Below are 20585 nucleotides of genomic sequence, written 5' to 3' on the forward strand. Positions count from 1 at the left end.
GTCCTTTTCATTATAGGGGACTGGAATGCAAAAGTAGAAGTCAGGAAACACCTGGCATAACAGGCAAATTTGGCCTTGGAGTACAGAATAAAGCAGGGCAAAGGCTAATAGAGTTTTGCCACGAGAACACACTGGTCATAGCAAACACCCTCTTCCAACAACACAAGAGAAGACTCTACATGTGGACATCACCAGATGGTCAACACCGAAATCAGACTGATTATATTCTTTGCAGCCAAAGAAGGAGAAGCTCTATACAGTCAGCAAAAACAAGACCAGGAGCAGACTGTGGCTCAGATCATGAACTGCTTATTGCCAAATTCAGACTTAAATTGAAGAAAGTAGGGAAAACCACTAGTCCATTCAGGTATGACCTAGATCAAATCCCTTATGAGTATACAGTAGAAGTGACAAATAGATTTAAGGGACTAGATCTGATAGACTGCCTGATGAACTATGGACAGAGGTTCATGACATCGTACAGGAGACAGGAATCAAGACCATCCCCATGGAAAAGAAATGCAAAAAAGCAAAATGGCTGTCTGAGGAGGCCTTACAGATAGCTGGGAAGAGAAGAGAAGCGAAAAGCAAAGGAGAAAAGGAAAGATATTCCCATCTGAATGCAGAGCTCCAAAGAATAGCAACGAGAGATAAGAAAGTCTTCCTCAGCGATCAATGCAAAGAAATATAGGAAAACAACAGAATGGGAAAGACTAGAGATCTCTTCAAGAAAATTAGAGATACCAAAGGAACATTTCATGCAAAGATAGGCTTGATAAAGGACAGAAATGGTATGGACCTAACAGAAGCAGAAGATATTAAGAGGTGGCAAGAATACACAGAAGAACTGTACAAAAAAAGATCTTCACGACCCAGATAATCACAATGGTGTGATCACTCACCTAGAGCCAGACATTCTGGAATGTGAAGTCAAGTGGGCCTTAGAAAGCATCACTATGAACAAAGCTAGTCGAGGTGATGGAATTCCAGTTGAGCTATTTCAAATCCTGAAAGATGATGCTGTGAAAGTGCTGCACTCGCTATGCCAGCAAATATGGAAAACTCAGCAGTGACCACAGGACTGGAAAAGGTCACTTTTCGTTCCAATCCCAAAGAAAGGCAATGTCAAAGAAAGCTCAAACTACCGCACAATTGCACTCAGCTCACATGCTAGTAAAGTAACACTCAAAATTCTCCAAGCCAGGCTTCAGCAATACGTGAACCGTGAACTTCCAGATGTTCAAGCTGGTTTTAGAAAAGGCAGAGGAACCAGAGATCAAATTGCCAACATCCGCTGGATCATCGAAAAAGCAAGAGAGTTCCAGAAAAACATCTATTTCTGCTTTATTGACTATGCCAAAGCCTTTGACTGTGTGGATCACAATAAACTGTGGAAAATTCTGAAACAGATGGGAATACCAGACCATCTGACCTGTCTCTTGAGAAACCTGTATGCAGGTCAGGAAGCAACAGTTAGAACTGGATGTGGAACAACAGACTGCTTCCAAATAGGAAAAGGAGTACGCCAAGGCTGTATATTGTCACCCTGCTTATTTAACTTATATGCAGAGTACATCATGAGAAATGCTGGGCTGGAAGAAGCACAAGCTGGAATCAAGATTGCTGGGAGAAATATCAATAACCTCAGATATGCAGATGACACCACCCTTAATGGCAGAAAGTGAATAAGAACTAAAGAGCCTCTTGATGAAAGTGAAAGAGGAGAGTGAAAAAGTTGGCTTAAAGTTCAACATGCAGAAAACTAAGATCATGGCATCTGGTCCCATCACTTCATGGGAAATAGATGGGGAAACAGTGCAAACAGTGTCAGACTTTATTTTTTTGGGCTCCAAAATCACTGCTGATGGTGACTGCAGCCATGAAATTAAAAGACGCTTACTCCTTGGAAGGAAGGTTATGGCCAACCTAGATAGTATATTTAAAAGCAGAGACATTACTTTGCCAACAAAAGTCCGTCTAGTCAAGGCTATGGTTTTTCCATTGTTCATGTATGGATGTGAGAGTTGGATGATGAAGAAAGCTGAGCGCCGCAGAATTGATGCTTTTGAACTGTGGTGCTGGAGAAGACTCTTGAGAGTCCCGTGGACTGCAAGGAGATGCAACCAGTCCATCCTAAAGGAGATCAGTCCTGGGTGTTCATTGGAAGGACTGATGTTGAAGCTGAAACTCCAATACTTTGGCCACCTCATGCGAAGAGTTGACTCATTGGAAAAGACCCTAATGCTAGGTAGGATTGGGGGCAGGAGGAGAAGGGGACGACAGAGGATGAGATGGTTGGATGGCATCACTGACTCGATGGACAGTAATTTGGGTAAACTCTGGGAGTTGGTGATGGACAGGGAGGCCTGGAGTGCTGCAATTCATGGGGTCGCAAAGAGTCGGACATGACTGAGCGACTGAACTGAACTGAATGAATTATAAGTAACCAGATAATTATTAAGCATACAACAGCGGCAGGATAATAACTAATTTTATAATCTCACCCAAGATTCTCATCTAAGGGTTTCCTCCTTAGTCAAGTAATGCAGTTGTAACCCCCTGAGAAAAGCAAGTCCAAATTGTTATCTCAATGCAGCCGTAAAAACGAACACACAGTGCAGACTCTCACTGAGGTCACAGCTAAACAGAAGTTCTACTCCCAAAAGCCACCACTTTGCTTCAATAGGTTGACCTAGCAGAGTCACACGATGCTGGTACCAGGACCTTTCCTGGACACAGGAAGATCTGCTGTGACAACTGTCCTGCCTGTGGACCCCGTTATGGACTCTGTGATCAGAAGGGCCCTGGGAACAAAGACCTCAGGCTAAGCATTGCGGGATTGCTGGGAGGGTTTTGCTTCCTCAGTGCTGGTTCTAGGTCTTGTGGTGGAGAATGAGGCATAACTTCCTCTCTGTCCTGGCAGAGTGCGGGCCATGGCCAGGAGCTCACACAGCTGGGGCTGGGCCTTGGAGGGGAATCACCCAGGACACACAGCATGAAGTGTCTATGCGCTGGGACGAGGTCTGCCCATCCCAGAAAGTGCAGGAGTATTTGTTGGAAAGGAAATATTCTACCTCTGGTAATGGAACAGGCAGTCAGCAGATATTTTCCAAACACAGGGTAGTAACATTTCTGGCAATGAGTGAGTCACTGAAACACTTCCTTTCCATTAACAGAGGTGTTACTGTGGAGCGTACTAATTACAACAGAGCCCTCTTTGTCACCGTTTGGGTCTGTTTCCTCAGCAAGTATAATGAATTAGCTCCTTCTAAATCTATCTGCTGGGCTAAACTATAGCTCCAAAGTGAATTATCGGCTTAGTAGTAACTGTCTCCAATATTGTCTTCTATTAGATGTATGTTGAACATTCAAAATAGGAAAGGCTTGCTACGTTAACACACACTGCTGCGAGGAGTTTAAGTGGGCCACTCAGTGTTGTCTAAGATGAGTTCATTTTCTTCAAGAGTGCTCTAGTCCCCACAGTATCTGTGACCCCAGATCTCCAGAGACATCAACACCAGGGAGACCTGCAGCTCCTCAGGCGGACAAAGCTGCCTGGCATCAGGCCAGCATGTCACTGTCTCCCTACATGACAGCTACTTCCAGTCTCAGCTCTATTAAAGATAATCAGAGCTCTTCCCAAGTAATTAAAGTGGAAAGATTTCTTTCTTTATAAGCAAGTGCTCATCTGAGCATGCATATGCTCTCCAATTGCTAATTCCTAATCCCATTTATTTGTACCTTGTCTGTGCAACAGGGTTTTCTTCATCTGAGCAACTATATGAACACCAATTTCTTATGCCCACTACTCAAATTTTTGACAGATGGTAAGTGTGAACAACTAAAAATCAGAATCTTTTCAATGATTCCACAACTCTGATGGGTTCTGATTTGGTTTCAAAACTGAAACCAAACCAGGCATAGGTATTCAAAGCCCTAAACGGTTTCCCTAATTCTTCCATATGTGAAACTGGGATCTAGTCAGCTAAAGGACTGCTTCCCCAATATACTTAATTAAGCAAATATGTGCAAAATACACATTCCTGTATAGAAACAATGTAAGTTTTTAGACCTCATATTACTGTTTTAATGAAAAATTTAAAGCTGACATGGAACATTACCCTGGTAACAGTTCCACACACAATTTACATTATTATATCCCAAGTCACAGATGTAGAACAACTGATTCAACATCAAGGTCATTTTATCTTCTAGTAATGACCTTGTGTGTATGTGCGTTAAATCGCTTTGGTCATGTCCAACTCTTTGTGACGCTATAGACTGTAGCCCTGCAGGCTCCTCTGTCCGTGGGATTCTCCTGACAAGAATACTGGAGTGGGTTGCCACTTCCTCATCCAGGGGATCTTCCCCACCCAGGGATCGAACCTGAACCTGTGTCTCCTGCAACTCCTGCACTGCAGGTGGATTCTTTACTGCTGAGCCATCAGGGAAGCCAGTAGTGACCTTAACCCTTCCTAAGTTCCCTAAGGAAGAGTTCCTCTGAGTCTGAGCAATGAACTGAGGAATGACTACACAAGCATAGAGCTGAAGGATCTTAAATCTAGAAGGAACTTCAGTGATCTGACCCAGGGTCAATGTGCAGCACACATGCCACCGTTTCCTGATCGTAAGCCCTTGGCAGATATCGGTAATCAATTTCAGAACTTTTGTTTCCAATTCTTTCTCAACAAAATATCACCTCAGACAGTCGGCTACCTATAAATGGGAGCTGGCACATCAATGAAGTCTTTTTTCTCTTCCAGCTAATCCAACCTCTCTTCCTTCTGATAAGAAACAAAGACCCAGAGAGTTTAATTACCAGATTCACTTTTTTATACATCATTTTAGAGACAGTCTCATTACTTTAAAGTCTCCTTTTATTTTCCAGTGCATGCTAAGGGTAATAGGAATGCTTCTGCCCTCTAGGGGTCTAAAGCTAGTTGTGAGGAAGAAAAGTTTAACATACTTGATAAGTATGTATAAACTGTTAATCTTCTTAGTGATGCAAATCAGAGGAGGCTGAAGTAGGCAGAGAAGAATGTATGATGGAATTCAAGTTTAGGTTTGGGCTAATTTACTCATTCAATAAACAAAGATAACCTGTTACTATCTCTGTGGGTCATAAATGACTCAACAATTCAACAAATGTATTAAGCGCACCAGGCATTGTGACAGGTGATATGTATATAGTGAGGGGCAGCCAGAATTCCTTCCCTTTAGGGCTCTTCAAGGGTCAGTGGGGAGGGCAAAAATTAGCAAATACTCTAACTACTTGGACTTCCCTGGCAGCTAGACAAAGCGTCTGCCTACAATGCGGGAGACCTGGGTTCAATCCCTGGGTTGGGAAGATCTCCTGGAGAAGGAAATGGCAATCCACTCCTGTACTCCTGCCTGGAAAATCCCATGGACAGAGGAGCCTGGTAGGCTACAGTCCATGGGGTCGCAAAGAGTCAGATACGACTGAGTGACTTCACTTAACCACAGGGCAACAAACAGCAAGTTGATATTGGTTCTGTGCAGTGGGAAGGCATGATAGTTCTTCTCCAAGCTGCTGCCCCCGCCAGGACTCTCTCTCCTGCTAGAGATCACTACCTCCTTGTTCTAAGGACCAAACCCAGTCAAGCAGGGTCAGGTCAACCTGCCGAACACCTCACAGAGCCATCTTTTCCTTTCTACTCCCACTGCTGCTGCCCTGCTGAGGCCCCCATCTCCCTCTCTACCTGGACCTCGACAATAATCCCCTGGGTGTTCTGCCCACCTGCAACATCACCCTCCTTGGATCCATTCACCACATCCATCTGCCTCAAGGATCTTTTCTAAGCACAGCCCTGACTATGTCACTGCCCAGCTTCATCCCCAGGAGCATGTCTGAACTTATCAGTGTGGCATTCCAATCCCTCTAAGATCTGGCCCCCGACCTCCGTGCCAGCTTTGCTTTTTTTTCCCTCGTGTACCTCAGTCACACCCTTTGCACCAGTCACACCAAGCCACTTAGGTAGAAGGTAAGAAGGGCAGACTCTGAAGGTGGAAAGAATAGCAGGGCAGCCTCATGGACCAAGGTGTAAGGGTGATGCTGAGCCTAGAGTGGAGACCAACCTGGCTAATGAGTCTGGCAAACCCCACAGGAACAGTGTTCCTCCAGGGTACACACTGCAATTCTGAGAGTCCCTGGAGGGATGTTTCTGCCCCTTCTCAATCTCAGGGGAGAAAGGGGCAACTGCGGCCCAAAAAGAACACTACAGGGTCTTCATTCCCTATTTTGACATGGCACACAGCCAGACCGCTGTGATCCACAAGAGGTTCTGTGAGGGCCAGGGAGATGGGGAGAAAGACTGAGGACAGCAGTCCAAAGCGGGGGAAGGGAAAGTATAGTAAAACTGGGAATTGCCAGTTGTTTTCTGAGTGATCCTGAGCAAGTCCTGCACTGTTCCACGTCTGTCTCCCCATCTACATAATGACAAAACAATAACGCCTACCTTACAGTTGCAATATTTTTCTCATTGATTTTTCTTAAGCATTTCCTAAGATTTCACTAACCATGACGGAAATGAGATTAGAAAAGTGGCTAATTGCACTAGCCTCCTAAGCTGGTCTCTCTGCTTCCACCCTTGTGTCTGCTGTGTCTAAGAGCAGCCAGGAGAGCAGATTAAGACAATCAGACCATGTCACTACTCTGCTCAAAGCCTTTTAATGGTTTCCCAACTCCAGAAAAAATCAAAGTCCTTATAGGAGCTCACACCATCCTATTGCCTCTCCCCCTCCCACTCCACTCCCATGCTCTTCCTCAAGCATGCTGGGATCTCCCCAGATATCTATGCACATGTACCCTCACTTCTTTCTAGTCTCAACTCAACTGTCACCTTCTCAGCAGGGCCTGGTGGCTCAGTGGTAAAGAATTCACCTGCCAATGCAGGAGATGCAGGTTCCATCCCTGGGTTGAGAGGATCCCCTGGAGAAGGAAATGGCAACTCTACTATTCTTGCCTGGAAAATCCCAGGGAGAGAGGAGCCTGGCAGCTTATAGTCTATGGGGGTCACAAAGGAGTTGGACACAACTTAGCAACTTAACAACAGCAGCAGCAGCAGGGTCTTCCCATTCACCCTATTCCAACTATAATTGCCCAGTTCCCCTCCCTGCTTTATGTTACTCTAGAACACTCTCACCATCCAACGTACTCTATATTGTAGTTCACCTCTTTATCCGGTTTACTGTCTACTTGTCTCCACTTCAACATATGCTCCATGAGGACAGGGGTTTTTATTTTGTTCACTGTTATGTGCCCTGGCTCTAGAGAAGTCCCTGGCACACAGTAGATGCCTGATATAGATTTGTTGAATGAGCAAATGATTTAAGCGCCAGTTACAGTACTGGTATATTCCAAGGCTGAGCTGATTAGAGGCCTAGCAGCACAGGCTGAAGCACACGAATTTCATGATAACAAAATACATTCTGAACACTGAGCTGAAGCCATTCCCCCACCCCCATCCCATACTCAGGGGCTTCAGAGACAGGTTGACACACAGCAAGAGAGCTTATGCCACAACTCAGATTAGCACTGCTAGATATATACTACAAGAGCCCCAGCGGAGGAGACGAGGCTGGCTTGGGTAAGGATATTACTAAGAATGTGAAGAAACTGTTCTCAGTTTTAGACAATGGAATCTGAATCTATAAATGATTGCTTCCTTTAGTATGCTGAAGAAAATTATTCAGAAAGAATAAGCTTGTCGGCTCTGTCCTGTAAATAACAGCAGCTATATCCTTTCCTGCAAATCCATAAGCTGGAAATCAGATTTTTCAAACGACTGAAATAAAGTACAACCTGTCTGGACAGAATGATCAGGCTTTATGCTGTGAGCGGGGTGAGGGTTCCATGAGTGCTTTGCCAACATTACACATGCTATGATCATTACCGGCTGACTTGAATTACAATGCGCAGAATTCTCACACACTGATTTTGCTTGAACAGAATTCCCACTGAAAGCACAAAAATTCTTCCCTCAGAATTTCTGCCTGTTAAATGAAATGAGAATCATGCTATGGGGCAAAAAACAAAATGATTAATCCTTTCCATATAACAATGAATAGTGAGTGCTCTGGAGGCTGGTGTTCACCTTGACAGAATATGTCATCAAAATATTTGAATCACCTTGGACACCAGGCAGAACAGAGAAAGACCATGAGAGACCTTATTTCATAAGAAAATATTAATTTCCTCAGAATCAAGGTATTCAGATCACCTTAAAATGACATTTAATGAGTGCCTGTTATATGCCAGTCATACAACTAGGTATTTTCACATCATCTTAATCAACTCTAATAGCATATGAGGGAATGATCTATATCCCTATTTTCCAGATGAGAAAATTGAGGATTCCAGAGAATGAGAGAGTTTGTCCAAATCACAGAGCATGACTGGATCAGAATTCAAATCTAAGACTCTTGACTCCAGTCTCTGTTCTCATACTACTACACTACGGAAGCAAGGGAAAGGCCCGCAAGAATCGTAACGAATACAGTGAAAATTGTTCCTAATCCCTGGTGGCTCAGACCATAAAGAATCTTTCTGCAATACAGAAGACCCAAGTTCGATTCCTTGCTTGGGAAGATCCTGGAGAAGGGAATGGCAATCCATTCCAGTACTTGCCTGGAGAATTCCAGGGACAGAGGAATCCATGGGGTCTCAGAGTCAGACATGACTGAGTGACTGACACACACACATACAATCAGATTTTACTAAAGGCCTCTCATCTGAAAATCTAAGATGTTATCTCCAGGACTTTGTAGGGTTTAACAGATAGTGAAAGATAGTCACTTTAACAAAGAAAGTCACTTACCTATTCAGTCTCTTTTCATGAATAACAATATAAGGAAATAGTTAGCTTTTAGTATCTCTTTGTCCACAAAAGAAATTAACATTTACACCTAATAAAGATGACCTTTAATTTCATCTCCCCTCACATACCTCTTGAAAAATCAGAGGGTTTCAGCTGGCTGCTAAAAAGTTTTGCCCCTCACTTCAAAAATCAAAATATTTTAAAGTGTCAGGGCTGATGAATTATATATAGCAGAGACAAAACACTTCAGTTTTAATCAGAAGACGATATTCTGTCAGGGTAATAAATTAAACTTTTTTCTTCTTTAAGGTCCACATACTGAAAGGTTCAGAAAGGAGGCTACATGAGAGTATTTGCAATCTCTGTATCAATTAAGACTGTTACAAAAATAAACTTACTATCATGGTCAAAAGGGCTTATGGATGGACTTAGCATCTCTGTCATAAGTTGGTTGCAATTTCACTTCTGGGTTTAACCCAGAATGAGTTAGCACAAACAACAGAGACAGAGGTGTGACTTTTGTATTCAAGCCCAGTGCTCCAAAGAACGAAGAAAGGAGAAGGATCCTGGGAAGAGCCTTGTGATGGGTGCACTGAGGGTGATGGAGGCCTGACACTTCTCAGACCAAGAGCTGAAACGCTCAGGACTGCCTGATGTTACTCCTTGAGGAGCAAATGTGCTGAAAGACTTCCGTTGAGTACTTACAGATTTAATATTGTGTTTTCCTTTCTGGAGCAAAGTATCTGAATCACGCTCCTGGGGCTTACCCACATTAAAACTGGAAAAAATTGCCCATCTGACACCAAAGGCCACATCTGCAAAACAGACATGTTATCCCCCTTGACCCGGAAGATGTATATACATGATAGGTTCTGAAGGCCAGGGAACAATTTTCAAAATCTTTGCCAAACCAGCCTTCAATGAATCGGTAAACTCAACACCAGCATGCCACACGTGGTCAATAGGTGAGTATCTCTGGAAAACCCCACAGCTGAAAAGGCAGGATCATTTCACTTCCACAAGGCATCAGGAGGGAAATGCCAGCCTACCCAAAACCATCCTGAAGAAGGGATTTCACAATTAATTCTGGACTCTTGTCACTAGGAAAACAAGACCATCTCATCTATTTGGCTGCAGGAAAATCACATCACTCTTTTTGAGGAATCTGTTATTTAAAATGTGATGAGGCAGGATAGCCCCTTCCTTAGAGCCATGTGACTCTTCTTGGGGGAAATAGAGCTACATAGTCGAGCCTTGCTCCTCTGCTTCTCTTTTCCACCCACAGATAGCCTCTGCTAAAGTAATTCCAGGATGTTATTTATTTACTAGAAACCTGACTTTGCACAAGGATCTAGAGGAGCAAATCCGACCCTGAGGATCCCATTAACTTCCACAGACTTTTTTGGGGGTGGGGCACCGAGAGAGAAAGCAGGTGACAGCAAATATTCTGAGATTCAGAAGCAGCAGCTGGAGAGAAACGTGCTTGGGGTTGGGAGAGGCACAGGCTACCCCTCCTCCCAGCTCCAGGTTCCAAATGGAAGGTGAGGACTTCAAAGGAGCCTCACCTGCTGGGTGTCCCCACCTGGGCCAGGTCTTGGAGGAAAGGAATCAGTCTTGGCTCCAACACCAAAGAGGAGCATCCCAAGGCCCAAGCTGTAAAACAGACAACCTGGCAGAAATTCAGAGTCTAAATTGGAATAACTCATACCTCTGAGCAAGGCTCAGATATTCACCTGATCCAGTGATGTGTCACGAATGAATCACTTAAATACACCTTGTTTAAAAACAAGCAAATATGACTTAAATATTACTTTCAATAGAAATGTGGCAAGAGGGGAGCTCAAGGAGGCGACCTCGGTAGATGTGCAGGACAGAAAGGGAGAAATCTGATAGGTCTCCCTTCCCCTAGACTTCCTGCGGGCCATCACTGCACACCCCTGAATTCAAGCACAAATCTGGCAGGTTGTCCGTGCCTGGGTGCGGGCAGCGGCTCGCCTCGTGAGCAGGAACCTTTCCAGGCACTGACCAGGAAGAGTGACCGACTATAACATCCACACTCTCCCTCCCGCCGGGCACGGGACCATTCCTGAGGTTACGGTGCCTCTTCCAGTTCAACCGCAAACCATCATTCACACTCGCTCTGTCCGGAAAACGCATGGTTCAGGCAAAAAAAAAAAAAAAAAAATGGAGGGGAGGGGAGCAGATAGGATTTAAACAATTAAACCACATTTGCTTCCAAACAGTGAGAACCGAGATCTACTTGCTTCCCTTTCCCCCTTCCAAGCCCCTATGATCATTTTGGGTAAAGGAGGAACCCAAAGCTCGCGAAGCACGCAAATGGGTGTCCCGGAGGAGCTTTGTTCTTCGCAAGGAGAAATCAGCACCCTCGAGTGTAAGCCCCCTCGCGGTGTCGGAAGCCGAGGGGGCGCCGAGGAACCGAGCACCGGGTGCGCCAGCGCCATGCCATCCTCACACGCGCCCGCCCAGCACGCGGCTTGGGTGCTGGGAGCGCGTGAGGGTGCGCGCGTCGCCCACCCGCCACGCATCTCACCTAGCACCACCGCCACCACGGTGGAAAGTAGCAGCCAATTATTCCTCAGAAAGCGCTTCCAGTCGCATCCCTTCCTCGCCGGCTTCCCCATAGCTGGCGCCTGGGCTCGGAACCACAATAGAGGCGGCCGCTATTGTGCGTGGGGCTCGCCCGTGCGCGCGGGGGCCGGGGAAACCCTAGGACGGCCGATAGCTCCGCGGCGCAGTGGAGGAGGGTTGCGGGCGCAACGGGGAGAGGGTGTGCGCTAGCCGCCGCAGCCGCTGCTGTCACCACCGCCGCAGCCGCCACCTGAGCTCGTGCACCGCGCCTGCCGCCCGTGGTGTGCGTGGCGGGCGCGCCCGGCTCCTCCTGCCGCCGCCGCGCTTGCGGCGCCCGGGCCAACCAGCGAGGAAAGAGGGAGGAGCGGCCGGCCCAGGAAGGCGGGTGCGTGCGTGGTGCGCCCGGGGTCCCCGTGGAGCAAGCACGGGACGGCGTTCGCGCTGTAGCTGGAGCCAGGTTGGCCCTCTGGAGAGCGTGTGCTCCGCCTCAGTTTCAGGCTGGAGCCTTTCGCTTTTTTTAAAAAATTGGTTTTCGGATTTACGGTTTCCTCTGCTCCCTCATGCTTGCGGGGCGGAGGGGCGGAGTCAGTGGCCCCTTTGGCTTGAACCTCAGCCTGCGCACCCCCACGCCTCTTCTTTCTCCACACCAGCTATTGTCAGCGCAGCACCCGAGTGGGGAGAGTTGGGGGGAACTGAGTTCTCTCTTGAGTTCCCTTTGCTTCTCGGACTTGCCAACAGTCTACAAAGCCTGAAGCCTCTAGGAGGAGGGAAAGAAAGGGTGCTAGGGGCAGAACGGGACTTTGTGAACTTTCACACGAGGTTTCTAACCCGCCGCCCCCAGAGGTATTATTAACTCGCCTCTTTGGGTCCAGGGAGGTGAAGCTCCTACAGGACTGTCTGTGGACCCAGGGCTTGGAATGGGCCCTCTTAAAACTTCACTTCCGCTCCTTGCGACTGTTTCTGTGGCCGCCCAAGGCCCCAGAACGGTGAGACTTGGCAAAGTAATTAAGACTGAGAACCCGACCGAGCGGAGCTAAGAAAAAGGTGGGCGGGCCCATCCCTCAGGCCAAATGTTTTGGCAAGGCAAAAGCAGGCGAGTTGGAGAAACTAGGTAAGTGCCGCTGAGTGAATTTTCTAATTCTCTTCCGTTCTTTTACTCAGTTTTTTTTCACCCTAGCTTATACAAAACGTTTTTCTTCCCTTAACCACACCACCACCTCCGCAGCCTTCCCGTCAGCTTTCCTTAGATTATCGCAGCCCGGCACCTTTTTGCTATTGTAGAGTCTCCTCCTATTGGGGAATCTCCCCAACTAAAAATTTTCCGATAACTAACTCCTCACAATTAGAGCGCCATTTCTTTGGGTAAATTTACAGAAGTGTCCTGGAAGAAAAAGTAAATTTTATGAACCGTGCACTTTAGTATGAATGAGCTTATCAGCTCATTTCCAGAAAATAAATTTTGAGAAAGGAAAGATAGAGGGATATCAAAGTCATTGTGTGCCTGGGGAAGATCTGAAGAAATGTCAGAAGAAGGGAAACTATCAAGAAGGGGGGACAAAGATTTCCATCCTACAGTAAAAAGGCTGGAAATACTCAGATGTCCAGCATGAAAGGAATGGTAAATATTTTATGGAACTGCCATGCAGCTGTACGTTATGCAGCTTCTATAAAGGAAGTTTATGAAATTTCTAAGAGCATAGATGACACATGTCATAATAGGGAAAACAAGATTAAAATTGTATATATAGTGTGATCACAACTATGTAAAACAAACATAAAACAAAGCTATGTACTTAGAAAAAAGTCTAGAAGAAAACCCAAAATTTTAACAGTGCTCATCTTTGGGCTATAATATGATGTTTGAATCTTTTTGCTTTCTATCCTTCTGTATTTTCCAAAGTGTTGACCATAAGCACATCCATGCCCATTACAGTTGTAGATAGGGCTGTATTTAAGGGATAAACAGGTCCTAAAGAGAGAAAAAAGTTGAAGAATCTAAGACAAACTTTGTACACTGCAATTTTTTGAGGTGTAGCGAAAAAGCAAGAGAGTTCCAGAAAAACATCTATTTCTGCTTTATTGACTATGCCAAAGCCTTTGACTGTGTGGATCACAATAAACTGTGGAAAATTCTGAAAGAGATGGGAATATCAGACCATCTGACCTGTCTCTTGAGAAACCTGTATGCAGGTCAGGAAGCAACAGTCAGAACTGGACATGGAACAACAGACTGGTTCCAAATAGGAAAAGGAGTATGTCAAGGCTGTATATTGTCATCCTGCTTCTTTAAATTATATGCAGAGTACATCATGAGAAACGCTGGGCTGGGAGAAACACAAGCTGGAATCAAGATTGCCGGGAGAAATATCAATAACCTCAGATATGCAGATGACACCACCCTTATGGCAGAAAGTGAAGAACTAAAAAGCCTCTCAATGAAAGTGAAAGAGGAGAGTGAAAAAGTTGGCTTAAAGCTCAACATTCAGAAAACTAAGATCATGGCAACCAGTCCCATCACTTCATGGGAAATAGATGGGGAAACAGTGGAAACAGTGGCTGACTTTATTTTTTGGGCTTCAAAATCACTGCTGATGGTGATTGCAGCCATGAAATCAAAAGACACTTAATCCTTGGAAGGAAGGTTATGACCAACCTAGATAGCATATTTAAAAGCAGAGACATTACTTTGCCAACAAAAGTCCGTCTAGTCAAGGCTATGGTTTTTCCAGTGGTCATGTATGGATGTGCGAGTTGGATGGTGAAGAAAGCTGAGCGCCGCAGAATTGATGCTTTTGAACTGTGGTGCTGGAGAAGACTCTTGAGAGTCCCTTGGACTGCAAGGAGATCCAACCAGTCCATCCTAAAGGAGATCAGTCCTAGGTGTTCATTGGAAGGACTGATGTTGAAGCTGAAACTCCAATACTTTGGCCACCTCATGCGAAGGGTTGACTCATTGGAAAAGACCCTAATGCTGGGTAGGATTGGGGGCGGGAGGAGAAGGGGACGTCAGAGGATGAGATGGTTGGATGGCATCACTGACTCGATGGACATGGGTTTGGGTAAACTCCTGGAGTTGGTGATGGACAGGGAGGCCTGGCGTGCTGCAATTCATGGGGTCGCAAAGAGTCAGACACGACTGAGCGAGTGAACTGAACTGAAGACAGTTACACCTGGGTTTTGGGGGTAGGATATATTTAGGTTTAAATCCCAGCACCACCATTTACCAGTTGGGTGTCCTTGGGCAAGTTATTAATACTTAAATTTTTTGTCTCGGTTTCTGCATGTGTAAATGGAGGCATTCACAGTGTTTATTTCATGAGGGTATTGTAAGAATTGAATACAAGAATGTATGTAAAAGACTTAGAACAGTGCCTGGCACACAACAGTGTCATCATGAGTTTTACTTGGAGTCAACCTAGGCAGGCATTTCCTTACTTCCTCCTTTGTTCCCTGCCTGTCCTGAAGATAACCTTGAGCCATTTCACACACACAAGAACCCTTGAATATCGATCAATAGTAATTTCCTTTAAATTATGGTCAGGGACCCTAAATCTACTGTACTTTCACACCTAAAGCTCACATAGTACATACTCATTTTATGCTTCTTTGAACTATGCAGTTTAAAAATAGGGTAATATAAAAAGCAGAATGGAGTCTAAACATACACATTCATTTTGCAATAATTAACGTCTCCTACACTAAAAGTCAAGAATCTCAGAAGTTCAAAGCATGTAGGCCAGTTAAATTATAAACTGTGTTTATGCTTTACTAAATGGCAGCTCCACTTTGGCTGGTAATAAAGATAATTAATAAGCAAACAATTATAGTGCACTTAACATTTGCCAGACACCCTCCTAACCACTTTATACATACTGACTACTTTGGTCCTCATGACAGTTCAATGAAGTAGGGACTATTGTATCCCATGGGGCTGCTGGAAAAATCAAATGAGATCTTGTGTATTATCATTATTTTCATTTTAAAACTGAGGAATTTGAGGTAAAAGAAGGTTAAGTAACTTGCTTAAGTTCCCTCCACTAGTCAGAGAAGGATCAGGGGTTGAACTCAGTGGTCTTGCTCAGCTAAGTGCACAAACTCTGCATTAAACCACCACCTCTTCTTGAGAAACAAATACAGAATTGTTATGGGAAAATTACTCTTGAGTTATGTGAATTTTACTCTATGCAAGATCTACAAGAATCCCTGCATCCACATCCAGGAAATGCTCTGGGGTCCTACAGTGCTGTGCTCAAGTGGAAACTGCATGGGTTTTAATGGGGCAGTGGTTGAACTCTTGAATCATCTCTCCATTGCTGCTACGAGCACTCAGTAATTCTACCTGATTTCTCTGCCTAAGACAAGAAATGAAATAGGAAGCATCACTTTGGAGAGGGAGGAGATTGGAGACCCCCTGGTGCTCAAGTTCTGTTCTTTTTTACTTTCTTAGCCTGGGCTACTCATGGACACAAATAATTGCAAATTGGACAGGAGTGGAGAAGCATTTCTCTTGTAACCTGAGGGGATCTTAACTACTCAGCTCCTGAAACAAAATCTCCACTCTTCTGGGATAAGATTTTAAAGCCAAGTGGCAAGAAGTGTTAGGATTTTACCCCTCCAGTAGATGTTAACGTCTCCCTTGTGCCAGGTCCCTCAAATTCTTTCATCCTGCTGAAATATACCTTTGGCCAGTTCTTACTAGATTACATTTTGCCAGTGTGTTTGTTTGCCCCTTTCCTTCCTTCCTTCTTTTCCTCCCTCCCTCCCTCCACCCTTCTTCATCTTTTCTCTCTTTTTACCATTTAAGTAACTCTGACATTTCCTTTATTGTTATTGTTTCTCTCTCTCTCTCTTAAATTGTTAACTCATGGACTCTCTTGTTAGTTATTAAAGAAAGGAGACTTTGACATTGCCACACAAGGTTAAAACAGTGGGTGACAAGCCTGGCCTTATATTTTACTTGGCATAGAAATGAAAGGGGGCATTCAGAAACAAAAAGTAAGTCATCAGCTTCTGAACATCTCTTAAAATAGTATGCTGGTTGCATTCTACCACCATAAAACATACGCAGCTGGATGCTTTGTCCTCATGCTGTGATAATGGGGAGAAGGAGGTCATGAGTACGAGAGTCTCCTTTAGCATCTACAGCAGTGATTCGTGACTGATAGATAGTAAGAAGGATACTGTCAGCATATTCCAATACCTTTTTTTTTAGCAATCTCTTTTTTGTCTTCCAATCTTGATTTGGATTTCTCTTGGGATTAAAAATTAAGGAGTAAAAGAACTATATAATTCATTAAATCTCCCCAGTAATACTCCAAGCGATATTTTATAAAAATTATTTGGCCTGAGTAGACTTATATGTTAGTTACATATCCTTGAACTCTTGAATCCAACAGAACTTTGCCCCATAGCTTTATTACTCACTTGACATACTGAAGAGCAATTCTATTTCATTTTAGAATATGAAAAAAAAATTATCTGCTTCATAGAAGCTGTGTGTCCTTGAATAAGTCACTTAATCTCTCTGAACCTCAGTTTCCTCGTCAGAAGATATCATTTACAGTAATCAATATAAATGGTTAATACATAATTTGAAACATATGAAAAGAATTTCAGTCTCTCTAGTACTGAAAGAACTGAACATTTGAACTAATATTTACTAGCTGAACAAATATTTTAACATAAAATTTTAAGATTCACAATTGTGAATTTATAATTTGAACATTTTAAATTATAAACTGAGAAAAAAGGAAAATGGGAAGTGTCACACAGTGCCAGTGGACCTAGAAAATGCTATGATTTTCTAAGGATAATTAGGCAATGTGTAACCTTTCCATCAAAAGCGTTTGTATTCTTTAGCTCAACCATTCTACCTCTAGAAACTTATACCAACAAAATACTAAAGGGCTGTTCATCCCAACCCAGTTGGAAAAAACTTAACTGCCTAGTAAAGTGAATTGGCTAAAGTTTGAGCAAGTGTGTAAAAATACACTGGACAATGAAATACCGTGCAGAGACTGAAAAGCATATTTTAGCAGAATATTAAATTACATGGGAAAATGGTAAATACCTATATACAACTATGTTTTGAGATGGCAAAAGTAAATTATAATCAGTAGGTGGGTTTTTTTATAATGATAATGCAGTCATTTATTATTTTTTAGCTAAAAATATAAAACTTAAAACATATATAATTCCAAGTAAGTCTGTATGTGTGTGCACATGTGTGTATAAGAGTAGTGATATGAAAGTTATTAATGTGTCCTTTATCTCTTGCATTTCTGAGCACATGTACTTTGCCCTGCTAAGCCAAGGTGTTCATATGCTTGGGAGATTAGGATTTGTTACGGAGGAATTTAAAGAAAAAAGTGTACTAACATTAGACTTCTGTGTGATATGTGGGATTCAGTTCAATTCAGTCACACAGTCATGTCTGACTCTTTGTGACCCCATGAATTGCAGCACGCCAGGACTCCCTCTCCATCACCAACTTCCGGAGTTTACCCAAAATTGTGTCCATCGAGTTGGTGATGCCATCCAGCCATCTCGTCCTCTGTCATCCCCTTCTCCTCCTGCCCCCAATCCTTCCCAGCATCAGGGTCTTTTCCAATGAGTCAACTCTTTGCATGAGGTGGCCAAAGTATTGGAGTTTCAGCTTCAACATCAGTCCTTCCAATGAGCACCCAGGACTGATCTCCTTTAGGATGGACTGGTTACATCTCCTTGCAGTCCAAGGGACTCTCAAGAGTCTTCTCCAACACCACAGTTCAAAAGCATCAATTCTGTGGTGCTCAGCTTTCTTTACCGTCCAACTCTCACATCCATACATGACCACTGGAAAAACCATAACCTTGACTAGGTGGACCTTTGTTGGCAAAGTAATGTTCTGCTTTTAAATATGCTATCTAGATTGGTCATAAGCTTCCTTCCAAGGAGTAAGTGTCTTTTGATTTCATGGCTGCAATCACCATCTGCAGTGATTTTGGAGCCCCCCAAAATAAAGCCTTAAACTGTTCCCACTGTTTCCCCATCCATTTCCCATGAAGTGATGGGACCAGATGCCATGATCTTAGTTTTCTGAATGTTGAGCTTTAAGCCAACTTTTTCACTCTCCTCTTTCACTTTAATCAAGAGGCTCTTTAGTTCTTATTCACTTTCTATCATAAGGGTGGTGTCATCTGCATATCTGAGGTTATTGATATTTCTCCCTGCAATCTTGATTCCAGCTTGTGTTTCTTCCAGCCCAGCATTTCCCATGATGTACTCTGCATATAAGTTAAATAAGCAGGGTGACAATATATAGCCTTGACATACTCCTTTTCCTATTTGGAACCAGTCTGTTGTTCCATGTCCAGTTCTAACTGTTGCTTCCTGACCTGCATACAGGTTTCTCAAGAGACACGTCATCTCCTCACTAGAATATTGAAAATCCCAGCTCACAGAATTGCCCTGTAGTGTAGGAACGGAACCTTCTCTCTATAGTGGCCGTCACTCCAGTGGAGCAGGCAGTTGAGACACGGGGATTAGAAGAAAAAACACTTTCTTGTCAAGGGAATAATGGCAGGAACGGAAGGGAAGAGAGATGTTGGTCCTGTTTTCTCTCTCCAGGCAGACTGCATCCAGTAAGGGGGTACATGTTAGAGAAAAGGGGGTGCAGCTCTGTCCCCTGCTCCCTATTAGAAGGCTGCTTCCCAAGCTGTCCCTTGCTAACCTGAGGTACAACTATATCAATGCAAGTGTGGCAGGACAGTGTGGTCAGTCAGCAAGAGGCTCTGAGATTTCACTTCTCAGCCACTCTGTTCCTGGTAGCAGGGATGCTGGGCTGATGGGATTGTCATGGCAGGATGAGAAGACCCCCCTTTAAAGTCTAGCAGAGCACCCATGTGAACTGGCCTGATGTAGAGAGACTCATTTATTTGTTACTTAGCAGTAGCTGCTGTGAGACAGAGGCTGTAGGTAGAGATGTCCCTCAGCTCTAACAAAGCCAAGGGAAAGACAGAACACATCTTCACAGCAGATTTCAACCAAGAAGGTGCACAGGGTAAGTTCCAACACTGGGGACAGTGCTCTGAAAACCAGTGTCTGAATGAGTCCACACGTTGCCCTGGGTTGTTAACTTTGCAAAGTCTCTTTTATTCTACAGTTGCCCCTTATCTCATTTGCTGAGCAGTCGTTTGTCCTACAAAATTCTTTGTATTCCGTATTTGGCTTGTTCTTTCTCTTTTTCCTTTTTTTTAAAAATATGGAACACTTCACAAATTTGTGTGTCATCCTTGCATAGGGGCCATGCTAATCTTCTCTGTATTGTTCCAATTTTAGTATATGTGTTTATTCATGGTGGCAATTATTTTGTTTCTCTACCCCCACTGTTTCCTTTAAGCTGGTAGTTAGATCTGGAGATTTGATATTTAAAAATGCTAAGGTTGAAAGGTGGATTCTGATATTGCCAGCCTGATTCATCTGTGATAAATTCACAACAACCTTTTGAATATGATTTTGGCATCTGATGGTAATTCATTCTATCATTCCTTCTGAACACATTTGCTGAGAGTCTTCCATAGAAAGGATTTCTACCTCATCAACTGTTTGGTTACCCTGAAATAGCTTGTATGGAAAAGGCAGGATTCATGGTTTATTTCCCCTCTTTATTGGTTTCCTAGGTAATAAATCTGTATACTAGCAACATCCAATGGTGATTGATGAGGTTCTGTTTTCTTATTCTTTGTTAGTAGTATTATGAACACATGGATTTACATGTTGTGGATGGTTTTATGTGTTTCAGTCAGTAACAGTCATGATTCTTTCCCTTGTTCAAATTTTCCCATCTTTGGTCAGTGGGAGCCCCTTCAGTTTGAATCCTGTGTCCTTCTGACAGAACTATTTATCTTCAAAAGTGTCCTTATTTTCTGGCTTAGGAAAATGTCTCAAGACCATCATCCCATACATTTCTTGCTCTAGAACTCTCTGTAAGTCACTCAGTCGTGTCCATCTCTTTGCAACTCCATGGACTGTAGCCAGGCTCCTTGGTCCATGGAATTTTCCAGGCAAGAATGTTGGAGTGGGTTGCCATTTCCTTCTCCAGGGGATCTTTCTGACCCAGGGATCAAACGCGGGTCTCCTGAATTGCAGGCAGATTCTTTACCATCTGCGCCACCAGGG

General features: G+C 43.9%; 2 protein-coding genes, 1 long non-coding RNA gene and 1 pseudogene across 3 annotated transcripts in view; 2 read left to right on the forward strand and 2 right to left on the reverse strand.

Moving 5' to 3' along the window:
• The window catches only part of SLC1A1 (solute carrier family 1 member 1), an 83064-nt gene extending 71293 nt beyond the window's left edge, over window positions 1-11771 (reverse strand). Inside the window, exon 1 of the mRNA XM_081502267.1 lies at window positions 11389-11771. Within this exon, the coding sequence (XP_081358393.1) occupies window positions 11389-11479 (91 nt within the window). The 5' untranslated portion in view covers window positions 11480-11771. The remainder of the gene's footprint in view (window positions 1-11388) is intronic.
• LOC145510619 (uncharacterized) lies at window positions 990-10626 on the forward strand. Its single transcript, XR_014057145.1, has 3 exons — window positions 990-2248; window positions 3758-3827; window positions 9147-10626. It is a non-coding gene; the product is annotated as an uncharacterized LOC145510619 (long non-coding RNA).
• A 25-nt stretch (window positions 11772-11796) lies between the features above and the next one.
• The window catches only part of GLIS3 (GLIS family zinc finger 3), a 674355-nt gene continuing 665566 nt past the window's right edge, over window positions 11797-20585 (forward strand). The window contains exon 1 of the mRNA XM_081502011.1: window positions 11797-12537. The gene's annotated coding sequence lies outside the window, so the exon portion shown is untranslated. The remainder of the gene's footprint in view (window positions 12538-20585) is intronic.
• LOC145521601 (U6 spliceosomal RNA) lies at window positions 19663-19762 on the reverse strand (annotated as a pseudogene).

Source organism: Giraffa tippelskirchi, chromosome 1 (assembly GCF_054371585.1).
Source record: "Giraffa tippelskirchi isolate mGirTip1 chromosome 1, T2T-mGirTip1v1.2.pri, whole genome shotgun sequence".
Lineage (NCBI taxonomy): Eukaryota > Metazoa > Chordata > Mammalia > Artiodactyla > Giraffidae > Giraffa > Giraffa tippelskirchi.